General features: G+C 35.6%; 1 protein-coding gene across 1 annotated transcript in view; it reads left to right on the top strand.

The window, feature by feature from the left end:
* The window catches only part of LRP1B (LDL receptor related protein 1B), a 2,049,143-nt gene that overhangs the window by 934,666 nt on the left and 1,089,811 nt on the right, over positions 1-24,666 (top strand). The window contains exon 6 of the mRNA XM_043488135.1: positions 5,876-6,133. Coding sequence (XP_043344070.1) covers positions 5,876-6,133 — 258 coding nt within the window. The remainder of the gene's footprint in view (positions 1-5,875; positions 6,134-24,666) is intronic.

Here is a 24,666-nt window from a genome sequence, read left to right as displayed (position 1 = left end):
GCTGGAAGTCTGAGGTCAGGGCGCCAGCATGGTCTGGTGAGTGCTGTCTTCTGGGATGCAGATGTCCTATCCTCACATTGCACAAGGCCCTAGAGATCTCTCTAGAGCCTCTTTTTTAAGGCAGCGATCCCATTCATATAGGTTCCTCCTTCAGAATGTGAGCAGTGCCCAATCCCCATCAACACTGTCATCTTGAGGGGTTAGGACTTCAACATGTGAATTTAGGGGAAACAAACATTCAACCATAGGAAGATATATCTAACCATTCTTTGGAATTCAGTGTTACTATACAAGTTTGATGAAAGGTACCAAACTTGACTTCAAAAATATAGATATTTATACTTAATTACACTTATTTTGTCTATTAGATTGTATCTTTCTTGAAGACAGATGGTATAGACATTTATGCTTAATTATACTAATTATACTTAATTTTTCTATTAGATCATATATTTTTTGAAGGCAGACTATCCTGCTTCATATACTGGTTGAAATGCCTTACATCCATAAATTCTAAAAAATAAAAAGTACAATAAATAGAACATTTTCATCTAGTAAAACAGTGAGTGAAGTGAAGTCGCTTAGTTGTGTCCAACTCTTTGCGACCCTATGGACTGTAGCCCACCAGGCTCCTCTGTCCATGGGATTCTCCAGGCAAGAATACTGGAGTGGGTTGCCATTTCCTTCTCCAAGTAAAACAGTAGTTTGGTATAAATGCATTATGACAATAAAAGGTAGTGCTAAGATAACTTACAGTATAATTGCAGTAATTGCATTTTCTTGCTTGGGCCAATACTGTTTTTAGTGCCTTTTAATGTTTCCACTTTTGATTCGTTTTAATTTTCCTTCTATAAAATGTGATAAAATAGTTTCTCCTGACATATGGCACAGCATATACTTATTCTAAATATCATTCAGTTCAGTCAAGAGATTTTTCCATTAACACAATAGTTAAGGAAAAGAGAGAAACAAATTTGGCCATATATGTTTTGGAAATTAAAATATTTTAACCCCATATCTTTTTTTCCACTTAAATGGTTAATTTTATCCACATTTTTAGTTTGGCTTAGTTGACTTTGATCTATAATTTATTGTACTATTTGACTATACTATTTGACTAAATTATACTATTATACTATCTTTTTTTAAACTAGATAATTTCCTCCTAGCATTTCATATTCAACTTTTTCTGCATAAATTTCTCTAAATTGCATAATTTTAGTTTTTTTTTAAGTAGGTGTCTCTGTGAAGATTGTTCTTCATTTTGTTGCATATAACTACAGTTTATGTCCTATGAAAAGTGAAAGTGAAAAAAGAAAGAAAGAAAAGTGAAAGTGTTGGTCACTAAGTCATGTCTGACTATGAGACCCTGTGTACTGTAGCCCGCCAGGACCCTCTGTCCATGGAATTCTCCAGGCAAGAATACCAGAGCGAGTTGCCATTTCCTTCACCAGGGTTCTTCCCAACCCAGGGATCAAACCCTGGTCTCCTGCATTGCAGGCAGATTCTTTACCTTCTGAGCTAGCAGGGTTCCATGAAGTGTTGCAGAATTTTCTATTACAAGTTGTTAGCATTATTTTCACTTCTCATTTCATCTTATTTTTAAAGCCTTTATATAGTTTCTATATGGTAAATTAAAATTGCTTAAATTTGTCTTTATTTTAATTTTGTAAAGATCAAAAACCATTTTATAGGGCTAAATGGATTACAATTTTCCCTTTTCTCACATTTTAGTCCCACTATCTTAATTTGATATACTTTACATGGAATTTATTATTTACACTTTTATTCAGTTGAACCTCAGAATCTTTGTTCTTTCATTTTTAACACAGTAAATATTGAGAGATATCTACCCAGCTTCATTAACTGAAGGTAACTGCTCACAATTATAGGATTAGGTAAGGGAATCTTAAACAGTATAACTAGATAATGCTTGTTAGTATATATGCATATGCATATGTATAGATTTGTATATGTATATGCATATGCATATGTATACATGTGTTATAAATATTTATTATGTTTGTCTCTATTTTTAAGCATCTGAATCCATAATTCCAATTACTTAAAATGAAACCAACTGAATTAATATTTTAGAATCAAATGGAAGAATTAATTAGAATTAAAAGGAAGTTTAAATGAAACATTAAAAAATGTTTAATTTCTCATGCTAAACATATGTTTAGCATCAGTTATAAGTCAAATCATATCATTATAAGTATATAAAGAAATTTTTATTATATTCTTGACTATGAGAAGAGAAGGATATTTTTGCAAGAATGTGGTTATGGTGGCTTGGAATTTAAAGAGGTATATTTATGAATCTAGTCAAGTTAGATTTTTCATGTTTCCAAGTTTCTCTTTTTAATTCACAGTTTTCTAATCAGTTTTTAAAAATAATGGCACTTATTAATATACCATGATAGGAAAAAAATCACTTTTTGATTTTATACATGTCTATAACTGTTTGAGAGAGAAAATATTCTTTTTTGGTGCTATTGACATATAGGGGTCAATAAAGAGGATGAAGACAGTTTTCCTCCTTCAACATGAATCAGTTGAAAGTCTGTTGCAGAGATTTTTTTCAACCTAGGTCTTGATTTTCTAAGTTAGAATATTGACTGAGTACTTTCTTGTGTTTCAACCTTTTCTATTTGGAAGGTTGATATTTATTACTTCTCATTAAGTATTGATGTGTAAAATCTTTTGACTTAAGTCATCTGATGTGTTTTCCAACTGTTCCTTTGGGGAAACTGTTTACTGACTCTAAGTGTGGTATGTGAATAAAGCATCACATTCATTCTGGTCAGTCTGTTATCCTCATCACCCAAGCTAATGATAGTTTTTAATTTGCAAGTGTAAACAGCTGGTAAAAATTCCCACTGGAGATCTATGCAGTTCAGGTAGAGATAAATAACTTGTCAGGCTTATGCCAGCTTTCATCAGGAAGTAGAAAATAAAATACTTATATCCTTAGTCCATGATGATTTTTGTGGGTTCTTATTGTTCAGTAGTTTTCCTCACTTCCATATCAGGCCTTATGTTTTATTTGTCTAAAGAGGGAAACCATAGATAATATTTAGCAAAAACACATGAGTATCACTTCATTAAAGCACATCACAACAAATATAAGTATCCTTTCTCCAGTATGTCATTTGAATTTTTAAAGTTACCATTATTATATCAAACCATATCAATTTACAAAGCATCTGACTTTCTCTTTATTGGTGTTCTGTTTATATGAAGCTTTAAAATCAGTGGTTGATACGTTTTGCATTAAGATAAGCAACTGACTCATTCAAAAAGCAGCTACAAAATGCAATAGATTGATTAGTTGTGTCAACTAAACATTGCCTGTATTGACCATTGATTCATTTTTATCTCAGTGTCTAAAGAGAAGGTCAGTGTTCCTTCATATTCCAGCCTCTCTCCAAAAAATGTTAATAACATACTTAAATTTGCTGACTAGTAGCCAGTTTGGAAATTGTTGTCTACATCTTAGCAATGTTAGTACATTTTTGAATGAGAGGCTATTTCAAAACAGCTCATTTCAGTTGTCAAATGAAGACATTAAGCATTAACATTAGTGTTGGTGCATCTTTGCTAACCAAATTATTTTGTAACAGTGCACAAAATGTTTCTAAAGAATTCTACTATATAAGCATTCCGTGTGTCCTTTGACTAATTCAGAATTTGTAATGAATGATCAATAGATTCCAGACTTTTTATAAATGCTAGAGATATAGCAGCAGAAATAGAAAAATAATGCATCAGAGAAAGAAATATGATATATGCAGTGTTTGGCAGTGATAAGTGAAAAATAAACTTGGGGATGTCTACATATAGTATAAAAAGTTGTAGTTTTTTTTTTTTTAAAGGTAAAGTGGTAAAAGAAGTTCTAACCAGAAAGGTGCCATCTAAATAACACCCAGAAAGGACGTCATAATGTCATGGCAGCTGTTCCAATATATGATGATTATTCTAGAAAGAAAGAATAGCCTCTGGGATGCCATCCAGAATCTTGTTCAGTGAGCAGTAAGAAAGTCAGTTTGTGTTGAGTAAGAGTGAGAGAGTAGTAAAGAGATGAAGGAAATGAGGTGAAATCCTAATGACAAGACATATCACATAGGACTTATAGGTCATTATAAGATTTGACTTTGAAATGGGAACCCTTTGAGAAATTGGGCAGAAGAGTTACTTGATCTGCCTTCACATTTTAAAGACAAAGCTGGCTACTGTATTGAAGAAGACTCAGGAGAAGGAGGAGGGAATAGAGGAAAGCAGAGAAACCAACTGGAATTGTGATGATCTGGTTGAGAGGTGTTGGCAGCTTGGGGCAGTATGTTAGTAGTAGTCGCTGAGAAGTGGTGGGCTTCCTGGTAGGTTTGGCATCAGAGTCCAAGATATTTGTTGACACAATGGAGGTAAGGCAATTAAAAAAAGAGGAGTTGAAAATTCCCCCTATCCCTATTTAGAACAAAAGCTACTCTGAATGGAGTTAAACCATCAACGGTGATTTTTTTGATGGAATTTTACTGTTCAGTTCAGTTCAGTTGCTCAGTCATGTCCAACTCTTTGAAACCCCATGGACTGCAGCACACCAGAGCTCCCTGTCCATCACCAACTCTTGGAGTTTACTCAAACTCACGTCCATTGAGTCAGTGATGCCACCCAACCATCTCATCCTCTGCCGTCCCCTTCTCCTTCAGCCCTCAAATTTTCCCAGCATCAGGGTCTTTTCAAATGAGTCAGTTCTTCGCATCGGGTGACCACAGTATTGGAGTTTCAGCTTCAGCATCAGTCCTTCCAATGAATATTCAGGACTGATTTCCTTTAGGATGGACTGGTTGGATCTCCTTGCAGTCCAAGCAATTTTACTGTTTGCTTTATATATTAAAAACATATTGAGATTCTTTTAAATTCAAATTTATCTAAAACTTATCTTTCTTACCTAGCACAAGCAAAGACATATTCCAAAAATTGGTGTTGAACAAATTTTTTTTTACCACAGGATCTTATTTTCCTGACGATAGAGAAGAAATGTGAATGGAAGTGGTGCGGTGACCATAATCTAGTCACTAAGAAAATGTGTGATTGTTTAACTCTTGGGGTCAGTCAGGGAGCCAGTGAGGTTGAAGTCACAGGAGCCTGCCCGCTTTACGTGTTCTGCTTTAGAGAATCTATTTTTGACCTTATACATCCACCTCAAAAAAGTGTGCTCTTGCTCACAAAGCAAGTCTGCAACATTGTATAGATAGGTCTGCTGCTGCTGCTGCTGCTAAGTCCCTTCAGTTGTGTCCAACTCTGTGTGACCCCACAGACGGCAGCCCACCAGGCTCCCCCGTCCCTGGGATTCTCCAGGCAAGAACACTGGAGTGGGTTGCCATTTCCTTCTCCAATTCAGGAAAGTGAAAAGTGAAAGTGAAGTCGCTCAGTCGTGTCTGACTCTTAGCGACACCATGGACTGCAGCCTACCAGGCTCCTCCGTCCATGGGATTCTCCAGGCAAGAACACTGGAGTGGGTTGCCATTTCCAGATAGGTTAGCCTAGATCCATATCATTCCTAAGAAAAGCTCTCATAATGTTTCCTCTATTTGTCAGCATTGAAAGCAAATAGCATTATCCTTAGCTTTAAAGAACACATTATGACTAAGAAAATCAGGAATACAAATGCTCAGTGGACTATGTTGTCCTTAAGTAAAATGTTATGGTTACTGGAGCATGTATGGATTACTAATAAAAACTTTTTGAAAGCATCTTTTTAAATTTTAAAGATACATTAAAAGGATAGAACTGACTTTTAATGAGTAATACAAAATTATCTTAAAAATGTGACTTTTACCCAACTCACTTTCCTCTTTCTGTCTTATTCCAGAACCTACAGATAAACCACCTTTGCTATTAATTGCAAATTCTGAAACGATTGAGATTTTCTATCTTAATGGAAGTAAGATGGCAACCCTGAGCTCGGTAAATGGAAATGAAATTCATACTCTGGATTTTATTTACAATGAAGATATGATTTGTTGGATTGAATCAAGAGAATCTTCAAATCAGCTCAAGTGTATTCAGATAACAAAAACAGGAAGATTAACAGATGAATGGACGATCAGTATTCTTCAGTCCTTCCACAGTGAGTTTCAAATTATCTTATATGCCATCCTTTAAGGATTTCATTTACAGACCAATTGACAGGATTCTTAGATTTCCCAGAATAGCTACTGGCTTCTAGAAAACTATCTATGCAAATATGAATGCACATAAATAAGTGTATCCCCTGCATGTTTTGCATATACACACATAAACATAGAATTGCACTGTTATATAAGCAATACATTGAAGGGTTAATTTTAATTATTTCTTTAATGCTTATTATCGTATCACCTAGATGAGAACTGTGACTTTTCACTGAATGATAATTTACAACGTGTGATAGTGAAGGTGGGGATAAACAAAGCAGCAAAAAACAAGAAACAGAGTCAATAATAAACTCATCAACTGGCGTATTTGTTAAAATACCTTGAAACTATTAATTTTATGCTAATTGGTAACAACTACCTGTGTTTGTTGACTTTTTTCCTAGTAAATCAGAGTTTTTCTGCATCTTCTTCCAAGAGTAATTTGTAATTTGTGATTCACTTGATTTCTCATGTTAGATATTCACAAACTAATACCTGTCCTTTTCTTTCTGTATTTTGCATTGTCTCACACACACACACACATTCTCTCTCTTTTTCTTACTCTTCTGCTCTCCCCCACCCCCACACACATGAGAGTATAAAAATGTATTTGTGCTTGCCTGGGAAACTGTATGCATAAGAATTTCAAGATGTGTCCCTTCATTTTATGAGGTACAGAAAAACACTCATTCTTACAAATTCTACTAACGTAAAAATTGGCGTGTGTGCTATGTGTGTATGCTAAGTCACTTTGGTTTCTGACTCTGTGTGACCCTGTGGACTGTAGCCCACCAGGCTTCTCTGTCCATGGGATTCTCCAGGAAAGAGGAGGTTGCCATGCCATGCCCTTCTCCAGGGGATCTTCCTGACCCAGGGATTGAACCCGTGTCTCCTGTATCTCCTGCATTGCAGGCAGAATCTTTACTGTTGAGCCAACAGTTGGTAGAGAAATGAAAACAATGTACAGTCAAGTTAAGGAGGAAAAAAATAAGAGTACTATGGTAGAGTAAATGCACTTTTCAGATATAGAACATTTGGTGTTTGAATTCAATAATCTTATTAATGTTTGTGATATATAATTAAAGGGATTAGTAATTGATCCTTAGTAAATGTAAGAAAATTTACTGTGTAATGTTTGATAATTATGATTAGGTTAAATAAAAGCAGTGGCAAAGATTATAAGAAAAATCAAATATGAAGTGAACAGAAGTAAATGTTTAACTAATAGAATTTTGAAGATTGTCTTAACATAGGTAGAACAGTTGGTAAGGTTGTTTATTGTGACAGTGGACCAAAAATGTCTAGTGAAAACAATGGGCAATGTCTCTTGTGAAGATTATATGGACAGATGATAATTCATAATAAACAGTAAAGAAGTAGTGATCGTAGCACAATGAATCCTTCTATGTGATATGAGTATTTCAGACATTGGCTTAGCCAGTAGTTGGGAATCATTTGAACAAAAGACCCTGATTTCTGCCATGTTAGTGATTACCTTAAGTAATCCAAATGTATTTGTCCATAGCAAATGTAATACTGGCAGTCAAATAGCTAGAATATTCACTTAAGTTGTCAGGTAAAATTATTTTCCAAGTGTACTTAATTAACTGCTTTTCTGCATTTAGTATGCCCTAATAATAGGAGTGATCCTTTCTTTAATACGTATTTTTCAAGCAACCTTAATAGTACATCTCAAATTGGTCAAGCAATAATACATTAGAATATTCATGGAAAATAATTCATAACTTAGATAGCATGCAATTTATAGATAATTCTTGGCAAATTAGAAAAACTAGAGATTGATTTTGTTAGGCAGTTCACTAAACTGATGAAAAGAACTTTCATTTTGGACTATAGAAAATAAATGCAATGGAAATATTTTAATTAGAATAAATTGTTAATGAAGTCAGATTTAAGCCATGCAGTCAGTCACTTTAGAAAAGTGTGATTAAATATGTGGAAGTAAGTCATGGGACAGAGGTATGATCATGGCCGGGCATCTTAGTCACTGCTTGTAAGCCGTGTACTTTATCAGCATGTCACAGAACAGTTTCCAGTGGATGTAATGGGCTCTGCATTCATCATAACAGTTTGTGAGTTGATAATGAAGTTTGAATATTCTTTGCATATACAATTGCATAAAAATCTCTTCACCATATAAGCAAAAATAATGACCTGATGGGAGTATGCCTGAATACCTGTCACTATCCACTGTTCCAGAGATTCTCTGTTTAGGTTCTCCTCCCTCATTATCTTTAGATACTTTTCTCTGAATTTACCTCAAGAAAACATTCTTTTCTGAATAAAATAAAAAATTTTATTTTTCAAAGGAAAACTGTGAGGTGAGTCAGAACGTACATTGGTAGATGCCAGGGGCCTGGTGGGGGCAGGGGAATAAGGAGTGTTCAATGGGGACAGGGTTTTGATTTAGGAAATTGAAAAACTGGGGAGATGGATGATGGTGAGAGTTGCACAACAGTGTGAATGTACTTATGCCACTGAACTGTACAGTTAAATACGGTATGGTTAAAATAGTGTGTTTTATATATGTGATTTTTACCACAATAAAAAAATTAAGAAAAAGGATTACTATGGGGAGAAAAGCATTATAGGTCAAACCCACTTGAGTTTAAAACTTAAATAGTACTTTAGTACACAATCTATTGCAACATAAAAATTTTATTGCACATCTCATCTCGCTGAATACCCACCATATCTCTGTGGAGTGTGCAGGAGAGATATTCTCTTCCTGTTTTATAATATATACAGTTTTAACTACAAGACTCAGATATATTAAGCAATACTGAATGTCTAAAAAGAAGGCAGAAATAGGACACCTAAATCCTGTGTTCTTGCTTCTACATTAAGAAGGGCAAATATGAGTCCCTTCAAAGAATTTCCCAAGTCTACCACAAATAATAATATCTACTTCCCTCATAGTTCAATCAGTAAAGAATCTGCCTGTGGTCAGGAGACCTGGGTGCAATTCCTCCGTTGGGAAGATCCCCTAGAGAAGGAGATGGCAACCCATTTTAGTAGAATCCTGGAGTATGCCTGGAGAATCCCACAGACAGAGGACGTGGCTGGCTACAGTCCATGGGATTGCAAGAGTCAGATATGACTTAGTGACTAAACCATCACCACCAAACTTAAATGCGCTAAATGACTATATGCAATGGGGAGGCATTGTTATATTCCTCATGCTGAAGGGGAAATTGAGATCCTGAATTGGGTCAGGCTTCTTAACCTTTGCTACACACACTGCCCAATGGTCTCAATTTTTAGTTTTCATTTTAGACAGCCAAAATGGTCAGGTACACTAACATTAGAAACAGTGGCTCACAGAGGCAGTGGGAGACAGCTATATAAGAATCTTAGAAGGAAGTGAATAAGGTGAATGGTACAAGGCCTAACTTTTTCAGCCCAAACAAATGATTCTCAATATTAAAGAGAGGCCTACCATTAATATTGAGAATCATGCCTAAGCAATATTGTGAGAGAATGAGGAACTGATAATAATATGCTCAATGAATTATATTGACCAAGGAACATTGGGAAAGATGCTAGAAATTGTATTTCAACTTTAATTTATTCTTTTTAAAGATGTCTAGTATTTATTAGGTAGTATTTTTGCCTAAAAGTTACAAAATACTAGATTTTGAAGAAAAGTTTGGAATGAAGTGTTCTATAAGCCACACGTGTTCTCCAGGTATGCATGCAAAGCACATTTACAGGAACTAGCTGTTTCCCCCAAAGTACTGTAGTAAGGACATAGAATCACCTAACAGTGGAAATGCTCAGCTATTTCCTCAGGACAAAGTACATGAAGATGATTGAGACAGATAAGAATATTTTCTGCATGTATCTCTTATTAAGGAAGATGATTGAGGACCAGTTTTTCTCTTCCAGATATATAGTTGACACTTTCAGTCTATTTTTGTATATATTCAATATTCTGCAAAACTTGAGTATCACCATTCTACTCTAGACTTTACTAGGTTGTCTTCATTCATTCATGTGTTCCACTATCTAGCAAACAGCATGCTGGGTCATAAGCAAATAGATTGTTTATTCTTCATACACTTTGCTTCTGGATTAACCCCAATTCACTGACTTTTACCTTCCTTTTATTTGGTCTGTTTTAATATCAACCTTAGTTCATTTTCCATTTGAAGCTCTACCTAAGATCCTTTGTTGGATAATTTTTGGATTCTAATACTTTGCCTATGTCTTTTCTCAATCTTTACTTCTTTCTCTTTAGGTAGTAATTATCTAGATAATCACATAATATTAACAGATGATATTTACTGAATTTTATTTTACACATTAACAATTGTGCATATATGTTTCTCTATCATCACAAAGATTATATGATATGCATGCTGTATAAAATAGTTTATAGACAATACAATGAGGTTAAATAAGTGAAATAATTTTTAAGTTAATAACAAACTTGACCTCTTAATCTCAGTAGTTACTAAATAATGGCCCTTCTTAATTATGAAATATTCCCTATTTGCTTCTACCCAGCCTAGGGATTTCATAGCCTTCAGTGCTTCACCCACCATCAAGTTATGACTAGAGAAAAATGACAAGACTGTGTCCCTATTGTAAATGCAAGCATAGTCTTAGGACAAAATAATCAACCTATAACAGAAATGCTAGACACACACAGTGTCAGCTCCTAGTGGGTCTGCACTTTAGAAGATTATCAGCAGCTGCAGCAACTCCCTAAGATGACACAGTATGATATAAAATCATGCAATCCTCATAGAAATTTGCCATACTTTATTTATAAGTCACATGCTTAAATACTGCATTTTTATGAGCTATCCTCTGCAATTATCTTCCTCCATTTGATGAGTGAAAAGTCATTCATATTGCTTTAATTTACCTTTATATGATTGCTAGTGAAGTTGTCTATTCCAACGTGAACTTACATATTCACTTCAATCTCTACAGTTCTGTTCAAGTGATCATGATGCTCCATTGCTTAAAATCAAAATGCAAAATATTTAGTAGTTTCCCAATTAGCTAAGGATAGAATTAAGCTTCATCATATGGCTTCTCTACAGGCCTTGCCTCCCCACCTCAAATCACGTTCCACCTAAAAAAAGTAGTAACACTTTCTTTTTGTACTTTGTTTTATAATTTTCATATGTGTTTGTATGTGCTGGTTCTTCACTATAGACTGTATTTTGTCATATTCCTATAACCTAGTATCTCTTACTCATTCTTCAAAGTATCATACCCTTTCCAAAGGTTTTCCAGTTGAGATTAGCAGCCCTTCTTATGTGACTCTAGGACATCGTAGTACAGATGTGATGTATTTTAATTGTGTATTTACCTGTCAGTTTCCCAAATAAAAGGTAACTCCTTTAAGTTTAGACTTGCTTTGTAGCTCAGATGGTACAGAATCTACCTGCAGTGCAGGAGACCTGGGTTTGATCCCTGGGTTGGGAAGATCTCATGGAGGAAGGAATGACAACCCACTCTAGTATTCTTAGGATGTGTGTTTTATCCATCTTCGAATCAGATTACAGAAAAATGCTTATCTGTTCTAGAATAAATTTAGGTAGCAAGTAAGGGATGAGGAGTGGAGAATTAATGGGGACAGAGGTAAAACCAACTTCTAGAGAGACCATGCCAAATCACTACTAAAGACGTAGAAAGCCAGTCTGCATTATGGTTAAGTAAGATCTTTTCTGTGTCTAGATAAGAGCCTCACATGTTCGTCCTGTTATCCTTGAGATTCACGTCTTATCAGCAACTCCTGGCTTTTCTGTGTGTTGAACCTCCGACTTTTCCAGGGTCAGTAAATTTGCCTGTAGATTTATTTTGGGACCTAACCTTAAAGACAATAGGAACAACTTCATGCAAATCTTTCTGAGTCTCCCTACCCTGCAAGGCAGTTGTAATTAAACAATATTGGAGCCAGAGCTCTTAAAAAAGAGGTCAGTTAATTCTTAGAACAGGAGTAAAACAGAACAGCCTAGTTTGGAATTTTAACCCTTCTCCTTCCTTCAGTCTGATTAGACATTTTCTTAGAAAGGAGGTTCTACTATTTTATATTTAGGTCCTTGGATTCATAAAATAGTATCAAGAGATGTGACCCCAAATGTTTTTGGGGGTAAGAAGCACAGCACAAAGTCAGGATATTCTTTGTCTTTCTTAGCTTCTGAGAAGCCCTATTAGCTGCTTTCAGTCTAGAACTTCATGTGTTTAGTTCATGAGAGATTGCTGCTGCTGCTGCTAAGTCACTTCAGTCGTGTCTGACTCTGTGTGACCCCACTGACAGCAGCCCATGAGGCTCCTCCATCCCTGGGATTCTCCAGGCAAGAATACTGGAATGGTTGCCATTTCCTTCTCCATCATGAGAGATTAAGTATTGATGTATTTAGCAATTGATCAATTTTGGTTTTAGCATTTCCTTAGAAAAAGTTCAAAAACTGGTCAGCTTTCAGCTGAGGAGAACTGAAGAAGAGGAAATAGTGATGACCACCCTAACCTTATAAATTAGTAGGATTTTTTTGTTTAAGAAAAAACAAAAGGAAAAGAAATAAAAGAAAATAAAAGAATACTTTATGATCTAGATTTCCCACTCCAAAATAAATGTGCTGTTGTAGTTGTTTTACCTGTTTATAAAATCCAGACATTTTGGTCAGCATATCTTGTGAACATTGACATTTTGCACAAAAATCTTGGCTGTAGTAACTGGTTTTATACTAATCCCCTAATAAACTTCTGAGAAGAATCCACAGCATATTCTCCATATAATAAGGATACTATAACTATTTATTCTCAGAGATACATTTTTATTAACTACTGCTTGATAAGCAAATACATATTTTATTAAACTCATTATAATTTTTAAAAGCCTCTCATCTTTTATTTAGTATATTTACATGGAAACATAAAATTGACTTTCTGGAGACATGGTGGCTGTGTATGTGTATATGTAGTGTGTAACTAGTTATTATAGCACACTCTTGCTGGGATTTGAAATTTTAACAAAACGATCAGACTGTCAACAGAGAACTCAAAAAAGAAACATTAATATTAGCAAGGATGTTGATCTGAGGATGCATATACAGAGAATTTTCAGTTTCCTTCTTGATACCATAAGTTCAATGTTGTAGACATTGGTTCTAAATTATTCCTTAATTTTTGCATTAACATTAGATGAATTTATACTGTGGAATAAGTAACCTATTCTAATTGACAATCAGTGCAAAACCATAACTTGCCATCATAAAAGCATAGTTAAAATGAAAAGATAAAAGTTTTAAGAACTCTGAATACTTTGTTCCTCTGTAAATTGGTCTTCATTGTTAATTGCTAGGTTGGAAATAACTCAATTATGAATTTCTTATCATTTGGCAACATACTTGAAATTTATCAAAGCAGAAATTAGAGATGTGCTAAGTAGGTAAATCCTAAAGGAAATCAATCCTGAATATTCATTGGAAGGACTGATGCTGAAGCTGAAACTGCAATACTTTTGCCACCTGATGTGAAGATCTGACTCATTTGAAAAGACCCTGATGCTGGGAATGTTTGGGGGCGAGGGCAGGAGGAGAAAGGAACGACAGAGGATGAGATGGTTGGATGACATCACCGACTCAATGGACATGAGTTTTAGTAAGCTCTGGGAATTGGTGATGGACAGGGAGGCCTGGCATGTTGCAGTCCATGGGGTCGCAAAGAGTCAGACATGACAGAGCAACTGAACTGTACTGACCTGAAGTAAGTAAAGCGTCCACCTGCCAATTCAGGAGGCACAGGTTTGATCCCTGGGTCAGGAAGATCCCCTGGAGAAGGAAATGGCAACCTGCTCAGTATTCTTGCCTGGAAAATTCCATGAATAGTGGAGCCTGGCGGGCTATAGTCCAAGAGGTCACCAAAAAAAAAAAAAAAACCCTGCCACTTTGGAAGAGCCTGATTTCTTTTTCTTTTTGCCTAGAATCTGTCACAGCTGCTATGCACATATTTATTTTCAGTCCCGTACACTTTCTTTGTATTTTGTTGCTCAAAGAGAGGTATGTCCAGGTGCAAGCGCAGCAGGATGCAGTTAAGGGTTCCAGATCCCAATCTGTTTCACTTTGTTTACCCCAGGATCACCTTAATTTGTTTGAGTACTGAACACTTTACTGGCATTTTTGTGGGTATGACTGTGAGCGCACGTCTGTGGGTGCTTATTTCTAAGGATGTGATAGGAACGTGTGTCATACATATTAACATCCCAAATATCTAGTGTTATCCACTTTGAAAATTTTGTTTTAGAGGTCTTAAGGAAAATCACTGAGATTCGATCCTCCCAACACTTTTTAGTGTCTCCGTGGCTAAACCTGTAAGGGTGGTGTGTACAAGGGGATAGAAAGAGTCGCTGTAACAACAGTTTTCTAACAATTTCTTCTCAAGCGCCTGATTACTTGTAATTTGTACCCAGAGAGTTATGAGAATTATAGGACCCACATGCCACATGCCCAGAGACTGTGATGACAAAACCAGAGACCTTTCAAAATTGGTGCTTATAGGAATTAGCTATGCAATGAAGATTTGGTCATGTGTAAACTTCAAACCGGAAGGAGCCTACTGAAAGATGATTGTAATTGACAGTGATAACAAAGAGTATATTCTGGAACTAAGAATTTCAGCCAGTGTCAAGTAATTTAATTATAGCAGGTTTTCCATGAGCTAGATAAGTGTATAGTGACAGAATCTCTTAATGGTAGAAGAACAATATCAAATGATGAGATGGTAATATAGATGGTGAAGGATTTTTTAAAATATTTATGAAATATAAATCTATATTTATGTAAATACAGATATAACTATAGATAAAGATGTAACTATAGATATAGCTATTGTGTTGGGGCACATTCACAGGTATTCCAGTTGTTAAAAGGCAGAATTTTGGTAGTGTGGCCCTGATAATTTTCTAAGTTCTCCATAAAACACTGGACTAAAGTTCAGGTCTCTGGAATTCCTATTGCTTTGATTCTGTGCTTTTCAAATAACTTTCAGATTTGGTTTCTCAGATAGCATAATTCTAGGAAGGAATTTGTTAGGATGACATCTTTAGTAATTGTGTCACTGGAACATTCTCTCAATTGTAAATTGACATTTTGTAAATTGACATTCTGGTTGATAATATTAGTCCCCTGGGAGTCTGGTAAGAATGAAATAATTTCCCAAAGTCTGATAATCCTTTGGTGGACAACTCAAATAGATTTCTTGAAATTACAAATCTAATGATGAGATCTGTGTTTAAAATATTCTATAAGTCTTTCTTATCTTAATTAACACCATTTACTTGGTAATGTTATATAAGGTCACTAAGCTACTTTTGTTATTTTAATGTAAGAATTAATCTGTATCATTTCAATCTCCCTGTTTTAAGGTACTAGTAAAAAGAACTATCTATCTATCTAGCCAATTATTCAGTCCAGCTTCACTTATAAAAATTAAGTAGCTATACTGTATATCCAAAACTGAATAGTAGAGAAATGCCTATGTAGTACTAATCACAATGAAACTAATTTCCCCCAAAATTTATGTCTTAAAACACGTCCAACAAATGTACTATAGAGTACATAGGAATAATATATAATACTACGCTTCAGAGTGTGAAGATCATAAGAATAATAATGCTGTATTATAATGCTATTATATAATAATATATATAGAATTATATATGATATATATAACATTATATTATTAACACAAAAATTCATATTTCTATAGCCAAAGAAGATTCTATTTAAAATGTTCATGTTGTTGGGAGATTCTATTTTGCTTACTGATAATAACAGCAGCAACAAGAACCTTGTGGCTTGACAGAATGGTTCAGCTTGTCTGAATTGGTGATAATAACATTATCAATACGAAACAACTTACTTGGTCTTAAGACTTAGTTTGTGTTATTTAAAAATATATTGCTAATTTGTTTGGAGTTATGAGAGGTGAATTAATTCAAAATTATTATAAAGTTTTAGAGCTTTGAGGCTTTGATTTATGAGAAGGATAAGGGCTTCCCTGGTGGCTCAGATGGTAAAGAATCTGCTTCCAATGCAAGAGACCCACATTTGATCCTTGGGTCAGGAAGATCCCCTGGAGAACAGAATGGCAACCCACTCCAGTATTCTTGCTTGGAGAGTTCCATGGACATAGGAGCCTGGCAGGCTATAGTCCACTGGGTCACAAAAAATTGGACACACCTGAACAACTAACAGTTTAACTTTCACTTTATAACAGAATAAATTAGGTCACAGTTACCGCTGCAAAAATTTTGTACTTAGAGGAGTACATTATGATTGTGATTACTTTATAAAAAAAAAATGTCATCCACAATTACATCAGCTGTGTAGATAATTTGCGCAAAAAAATGTTTGTTTCTGATATGTAAATAATTGAGGCAACATGACCCTAATGCATGAATTATGCAAATAAAACCTCAATGTTATATTCCATTTTATATGTTTAGCCTGAGTTTTCAGACTCTCAGTTAATGTCATTCTTCCTATATCCATGGGATGATATTTACACAACTTAATGGATTATCAAGGTATTGATTTTGACAAATCCAAGCTGAATTATTTGCACTTTCCAAATTTATGCTCTTGAATTATAGAAATTCAATTATTTTTTGTAGTTCATATTGAATGTGATATGTGATCTATTTCTGAGAATATATTGAAAGATGATTCTAGCCACATATATACAATAAATCTTAGTCTTATTGGATCATCCTGTTGATTTTTAAAAAGAAATATTGTGTGTGTTCAATCATGTCCAACTCTTTGCAATCCCATTGATTGTAGCCTGCCAGGATCCTCTGTCTATGGAATTTTTCCAGGCAAGAATACTGAGTGGGTTGCCATTTCCTTCTCCAGGGGAACTCCCCTATCCAGGGATTGAACCTATGTCTCTTTTGTCTCCTGCATTGGCAGACAGATTCTTTACCATTCAGTTCAGTTCAGTCCAATCACTCAGTCATGTCCAACTCTTTGTGAACCTGTGGACTGCAGCACACCAGGCCTCCCTATCACCAATTCCCGGAGTTTACTCAAACTCATGTCCATTGAGTTGGTGATGCCATCCAATGATCTCATCCTCTGTTGTCCCCTTCTCCTTCCTCCTTCAATTTTTCTCAGCATCAGGATCTTTTCCAATGAGTCAGTTCTTTGCATCAGGTGGCCAAAATGTTGGAGTTTCAGCTTCAGCATCAGTCCTTCCAATGAATATTCAGGACTGATTTCCTTTAGGATGGACTGGTTGGATCTCCTTGCACTCCAAGGGACTCTCAAGAGCCTTCTCCAATACCACAGTTCAAAAGCATGATTTTTTCAGCACTCAGCCTTCTTTATAGTCCAACTCTCACATCCATATGTGAGTACTGGAGAAACCATAGCTGTGACTAGACTGAACTTTGTTGGCAATGTATTGTCTCTGCTTTTTAGTAAGCTCTCTAGGTTGGTCATATCTTTTCGTCCAAAGAGCAAGCGTCTTTTAATTTCATGGCTGCAGTCACCATCTGCAGTGATTTTGGAGCCCCCCAAAATAAAGTCTGTCACTGTTTCCACTGTTTCCCCATCTGTCTGTCATGAAGTGATGGGACCAGATGTCATGATCTTAGTTTTCTTAATGTTGAGTTTTAAGCCAACTTTTCACTCTCCTCTTTCACCTTCATCAAGAGGCTCTGTAGTTCCTCTTTGCTTCCTGCCATAAGGGTGGTGTCATCTGATGTTATTGATATTTCTCCTGGCAATCTTGATTCCAGCTTGTGCTTCATGCAGTCTAGCGTTTCTCATGATGTAATCTTCATATAAATTAAATAAGCAGGGTGACAATATACAGCCTTGACATTCTTCTTTCCTGATCTGGAACCAGTCTGTTGTTCCATGTCCAGTTCTAACTGTTGCTTCTTGACCTGTATACAGATTTCTCAGGAGGCAGGTCAGCTGGTCTGGTATTCCCATTTCTTTAAGAATTTTCCAGTTTGTTGTGATCCACACAGTCACAGACTTTAGCGTTATCTATGAAACAGAAGTAGATGTTTTTCTGGAATTCTTTTACTTTCTCTGTAATCCAATGGATGTTGGCAGTTTGCTCTCTGGTTCTTCTGCCTTTTCTAAATCCAGCTTGAACATCTGGAAGTTCATGGTTCACACAGTTGAAGCCTGGCTTGGAGAATTTTGAGCATTACTTTGCTAGTGTGTGACATGAGTGCAATTGTGCAGTAGTTTGAGCATTCTTTAGCATTGTCTTTCTTTGGTATTGGAATGAAAACTGACCTTTACCTGTCCTGTGACCACTGCTGAGTTTTCCAAATTTGCTGGCACATTGAGTGCAGCACTTTCACAGCATTATCTTTTAGGATTTGAAACAGTGCAACTGGAATTCCGTCACCTCCGCTAGCTTTGTCTGTAGTGATGCTTCCTAAGGCCCACTTGACTTTGCCTCCTAGGATGTGTGGCTCTAGGTGAGTGAGCACACAATCATGATTATCTGGGTCATGAAAATAATTTTGTATAGTTCTTCTATGTATTCTTGCTACCTCTTGTTAATATCTTCTGCTTCTGTTAGGTCCTTACGATTTCTGCATATATAGTCCATGGAATTCTCTAGGTCAGAATACTTGAGTGGGTAGCCTTTCCCTTCTCCAGGGTATGTTCCCAATCCAGGGACTGAACCCAGGTCTCCCACATTGCAAGCAGCTGAGCCACAAGGGAAGCCCTCTTTACCATTATTGCAACCTATATGAGTAGTTTGGCTTGGTCAAATAAAAACCAAAGTATTAAAGGTATACATTTTTCAGGTCAAAATTTTACCTTAGATGGGAATTGGGGTATTATGTAATGTATATGCCTTTTTTATACCTCTTAAATTCTTTTGAATTATTTCAGAACTTACTATTGCAGTTATTTTAGTATATGTGGATTTCAATATGAGTTAAATATTCTATAGTTCTGAATGCTATGAACTGTATGTTGTTGTTGTCTAGTTGCTAAGTAATGTCCCATTCTTTTGTGACCCCATGGACTACTGTAACCCACCAGGCTCCTCTGTCCATGGGATTTCTCAGGCAAGAATACTGGAATGGGTTACCATTTTCTCCTCTAGGGGATCTTCCTGACCCAGGACTTGAACCCATGTCGCCTGCATTGTAGGCAGATTCTTTACCACTGGCACCACCCGGGAATTCTATGAATTGCATCTTTTCCCCTAAAATTCCTAATGTGAATCCCTATTCTCCAGTGTTATGGGATTTGGAGTTAGAGCTTTTGGGAGATAATTAGGTTTAAGTCATGATGGTGGAGCTCCCATGATGGGATCAATATCTTTATAAGACTAGGATGTGGCCAGAATTCTCTGTCTCTTCCATGTGAGGTAATAGCAAGAAGGTGGCTACCTGAACCAGGAAGAGTCCACATCAGAGACAGAATCTGTTGTCACCTTGATCTTGGACTTTCTGAATTCCGACAGATTCTCAAGCTGTGGAAAATAGATGTTTATTGTTTAGGATACCCAGTCTATGGCATTTTGTTACAGTCGCCTAAACTGACAGGCTGCTGCTATATTTAGGATGAAATGAAAAGACATTCGTCCTTCATTCTAAAAGCATAAGTACATCTCTTCTTCAGTGTACCCATCCGGAGTTTCATGAGGCAGACCCCCAGAAAAATAACAGTCTGCCTCCATTTGTATAAATCTTAGGTTACCTTTTGAATAAAATGTCTGAGGTAGAAAACTGTAAACTTGTCATTGTAGGACTAGCCTAAATCCTCATTTCTCTTGTGTCATTACTAAGTTCAAAGATGTCCTAATACCTTTCAGGATACCTCAGTGTGACTTCTATAAAAAATTCCCACCCATGTCAAACACATTAAACTAATCATTTGGTGACTGGTTTTGGTCATTGGCCTTGACTCTTAAAACAGAAAAAGCAATCCAAAGGCATTAATTGATTTTTACTATGTATGTATCTCCACAGAACTCATGTCATTTCATTACCATTATGTAATTGATCCTAAACAGTAGAGTGAGATTAGGATCTGAGATGTTTGCTGATAGTGAACATGGATGAAGAAACTTCTTACAGATATTTGACCTTTGGGCTTCTCAATTGATTATTTCCTTTACCAGGCTCAGTGCAACTGATGACATAAGTTTAGCTGAAACTCTCTTTATTAACAGAATCAGTTCACTAAAAATAAATCAATATACACTCTTCTTATTGTATACTGGAATTCATACTTAAGAGAAACATCATTTTCTACTTGTTTTGCTTCAAATCCTGGGTTTATAACTTGGTTTTTTGTTGTTCAGTCAGTAAGTTGGTCCAACTCTGTGACCCCATGGACTGCAGCATGCTAGGCCTCCCTGTCCCTCACCACAGACCAGAGTTTGCCCACATTCATGTCCATTGAACTGGTGATGACGTCCAACTATCTCATCCTCTTCCACCTTCTTCTCCTTTTGCTTCCAATCTTTCCCAGAATCAGGGTCTTTTCCAATAAGTCATATCTCTTAACTGGGTAGATTAAGAGATATGACAACTATGAATAATAATAATAAACTATAGTAAGTATTACATTAAATGATAAATAATCATTGAATAATATAAACATGTAATGCTATAATCACTTAAAATTCTGAGTTTTGAGAAACATGAATCAAAAGGTAAGAGGTAATCTAAAACAATCTTGTGCCAAGAGAAGTAGTCTAGGTAACCAGTGTCTCACAGACAGCTTATGGCCAAGATGTTAGTCAATTCTTACTTAAAGGAGAGGAATAAGAATTACAGTTACATGACTCTATGGTCATAAAATGATTCTTGATAAGAATAGAACAGCAAGAATGACTCTAGAAGTCAGGAAGTAGCAATTTTAGTGCAAAAGTGGATGTGATGCTATTTTATCCTCAGTACAACATTTTGACTGTTCATTTTTCTGATCTTTGCCTAATTATCCCTTTTCAGTCACTCGGGCTCCCCAGTCACCATGCGCTGTTATATGGCACTGTCGTATCTCATGCTACCATTACTCACTCCTCATACCTTCAGATCATTAACTGCCTGATTGCCCTTTCATAAAATTGGTCATCCACGTAAATAATCTCTATCCTTGTGTACATCTTTTCTGGGTAAAGAATAGGGACCTGCCAAATTTGAGCTCACAGGTAAAATCAAGAAAAATATCACAGCTGATTAAAAAACAAAGGAGCTGTGACTTCAGATGACATGCTGATGTAGAAGTGGAAGCACAGATTTTAGGCAAGAGGTTCTTGAACAAAGGGTATTTGGAATAGAAGAGCCATATTCATTTGAAAATATTTACTGGATACTTATCATAGCTAAACACAATTCTAGGCTTTGGTAATATAGCAGTGAACAAGACATACAGGATCCCTGCTCATATGGAACTTCCAGTGTTGTGAACTACTAAATACTTAAACTACTATCATTTGATATGACTGCTACGGGAAAGTAATATGATAGCAATGATATTGACTGATGAGAGTGAGTCACTGTTATTGGCAGCAGGGGGTGAGGTGTCAAGGTTGGGGCATGGTCTTCTTAATATCCATTGGTCAAGGGAGGCCTTTCTGAGAACTGACATTGGAACATATGCCTGAAAAGGAAGTGAAAGCACAGACAGGCACATTCAAATACTCTCTTTTCTTGTTGATTAGATACAAAAGTCCTATGAAGGGAGCTTTCTTTGCAATTTGAGAAAAAATGTAGGGAGACCAGAGTGGCTACACTAAAGTGACCAAAGAAGACATGAGTTAAAAGGGAGGTTTGGAAGTCTTATAATCCATATTAAAGACTGAATTTTGTGCTAAATGTGGGGACTTTTTTGAGACTTTTGGGAGAATGATATTTTGAAAAAAAAGAACAGACTCAACACTTAGAGTAAAACTTGTTGTCTACTAAAACTATGCAGAAGAAACAATAATATAAAGAAAGTTGGTAGCCTATTACCATGGACTTCCATGGACAGAAGAGGCTGGTGGACTGTAGTCCATGTGGTTACAAAGAGACACACTAACACATCTCATTTCCTGGGTGACCTTTATGGAAATGGGACAGAGAGAAACACTCCATAGAGTTTTGACTTAGAATTGAGCTAAAGTTTAGCAAGCTTAGGTATTTATAAAAATATATGATGTACTTTTGAAAACATTTATACAGGACAGTAAATCTCAAGAGTCCATCGATTTGTTAAGACTTTTCTTCACTGGCAATCAAATGTATTATAGATCTCAGATCACAGACCTTTTTTCATGTCATGATATAATTTGTGTTTTACAATGATCACTTCAGGGACTCTGAGAAAATAGTTATAGTGCACTTAGAAGGGAAGTAGGGTCCAGTTAAGAAGCTATTGCAGCATCTAGAGGAGAGACGATAGTGCCTTGAGCAAGGTTTGCTGGTAGATTTAATTTGGTCTAAAGTAGGAAGACATAAATATAAGATGAAGGATGAATTCATTTTAGTTAAAGATCAAAAAGAATAGTTTGCCTAGTAGGAAAAATTCACCTTTGCACAAACTGTCTTTTTTTTCCTTTGTTGTTGTTGTTGTTATCTAGAAAGAATAGTAAGGATTGGCATCTTCTCTAAGTGTATCTACTATAAACGGGGAGGGGGGGGGCAGTGACTTGTCCTTTGGATTAGAAGAAGAAACTGAGAAATAGTGAAACAGGAAGGTGGAAAGAAGTTCAAAAGCTCTGTTATCTCCTATCCATTCTTTCTAACAAAAATAACAGCATCCACAACCCATGAAGATAATTGATACCAGCTCACCATCCCATATCAGAAGTACCTTCTTTGTCTTTTTTCATAGACATACATACAGATTGCATGTAGACCTTTGTAACTATTCCTATCAAGAACTGATGTTCATTTTGACTATATTTCATGTATTTAAACAGGAGCAGAACTAGGAAGAGGCACACTTTTCTCAGACAAAGGAGAAGACAACAAAAAAGTCTCTATAATGTGCCACAAATTCTATTCCTGAATAAGAATATTCTTGCCCATGGCACACCCAAATTGAACTTCTTTAGTATCATTTTAATTATTATTCTAAAGGGGCAGAGCATTTGCTTGCTCAGTTCAGTTTATTTAATATAATCTAGGGATAAAGTAAGTATATGTTTCTTGATTGCAGCAACATATAAAAATAAATGCAATTACATCATCTCATCATTCAGAAGGCATTTTCAAATACTCTACCAAAGAAAAGTGCTGTGAAACCAAAATGTTAATTTCCCACTTAAACTGGGAGACACATAAATCAGAGAAAACATAGTTATCATATAATCTTGACATTTTATAAATTTCATTTTTACCTGCTCTTCTCTGTATTTACACTGGAAACACTATAATTCTCTTCAGTAAAGGCAACATCACAGCTTAAGGGACAATATTTGAGTGGAAGTAAAAATCTTAAGTATTCATAACATACAAGAACAGAAATGTAAATTGAAGCAATCGGTATTTGGAATGTTTCTGAATTTTTGTGTGTGTGATGGCTTCAAAATTTCTATGATTTTTGGCTCTTTCACCTAAGCTAAAATATAACTTAACTGTAATAATCTAAATATGATTACATATTTAATGTTGACAAAGGAATATGCTAAATATATGCTGCATAATCTCATCACTGCTCTGATATTCTCTGATGCCACCATATCTCTCCTGAAGGTTTCAGGATCTCCCTGACCTGTCATTTGGTTTCATATTTCTACCCTTGTATCCACACAGCACCCAGAATTTAAAAGCTGCTAATCAGACATTGAACTACCTTGCTTGAACTATCCTGTCCTCAGGGACTTTCTGGCAAACTCTGCAGATTGCACTAAATATCTGTTCTTTTTTTGAAGTTTGTTTAAAATTTTTTTTTCAAAATGTAAGTACAGTTTTTCTTAAAAGTCTAACTGTATTAACCAAAAAAGATAAAAAGAAAGAAGAGACAAAGCATGTGGATAATAAATGATAGATGATTAAATAATAAGTGAATTAGATTAATGTCTTGGTGAGTACAGTAGTGGTGCCAAGGTGAAGAACCCCAGAAAGACTCAAAAATTAGTGACTCTGGGCACCTCGGAAAATGCAGATATAGAATAGGACTAATGAAAAGGTGATTAGCTTAGAATGTAGTCTGAAAATAGATATGCTTCTAAATTTGCTCCCCTATTCATAACAGCCAGGCAACTTCTTATCTCCACTTGAGTAGAAAATAGGATGTTTTTACAATGTTTTATTTTTGAAGCAGTTAAACAATGAATAGATTGATAAAAGGAACCATGGCTATCGAGCAGACACTACAAACTAAAGTGAAGGAAGGCAGGTAACAAGAAGGATGTCAAAAGCAAAAGAATAAATCATTAAATTTCTATGTATATCCTCTTATAGAGGAAATATATGTATATATATAAATATATATATATATATATATATATTCTTTTCCAGATTTGT

Source organism: Cervus canadensis, chromosome 15, assembly GCF_019320065.1.
Source record: "Cervus canadensis isolate Bull #8, Minnesota chromosome 15, ASM1932006v1, whole genome shotgun sequence".
Taxonomy (NCBI): Eukaryota; Metazoa; Chordata; class Mammalia; order Artiodactyla; family Cervidae; genus Cervus; species Cervus canadensis.
Note: the sequence above shows the minus strand (reverse complement) of the source record. Positions and strands in the feature narration are given on the sequence as shown.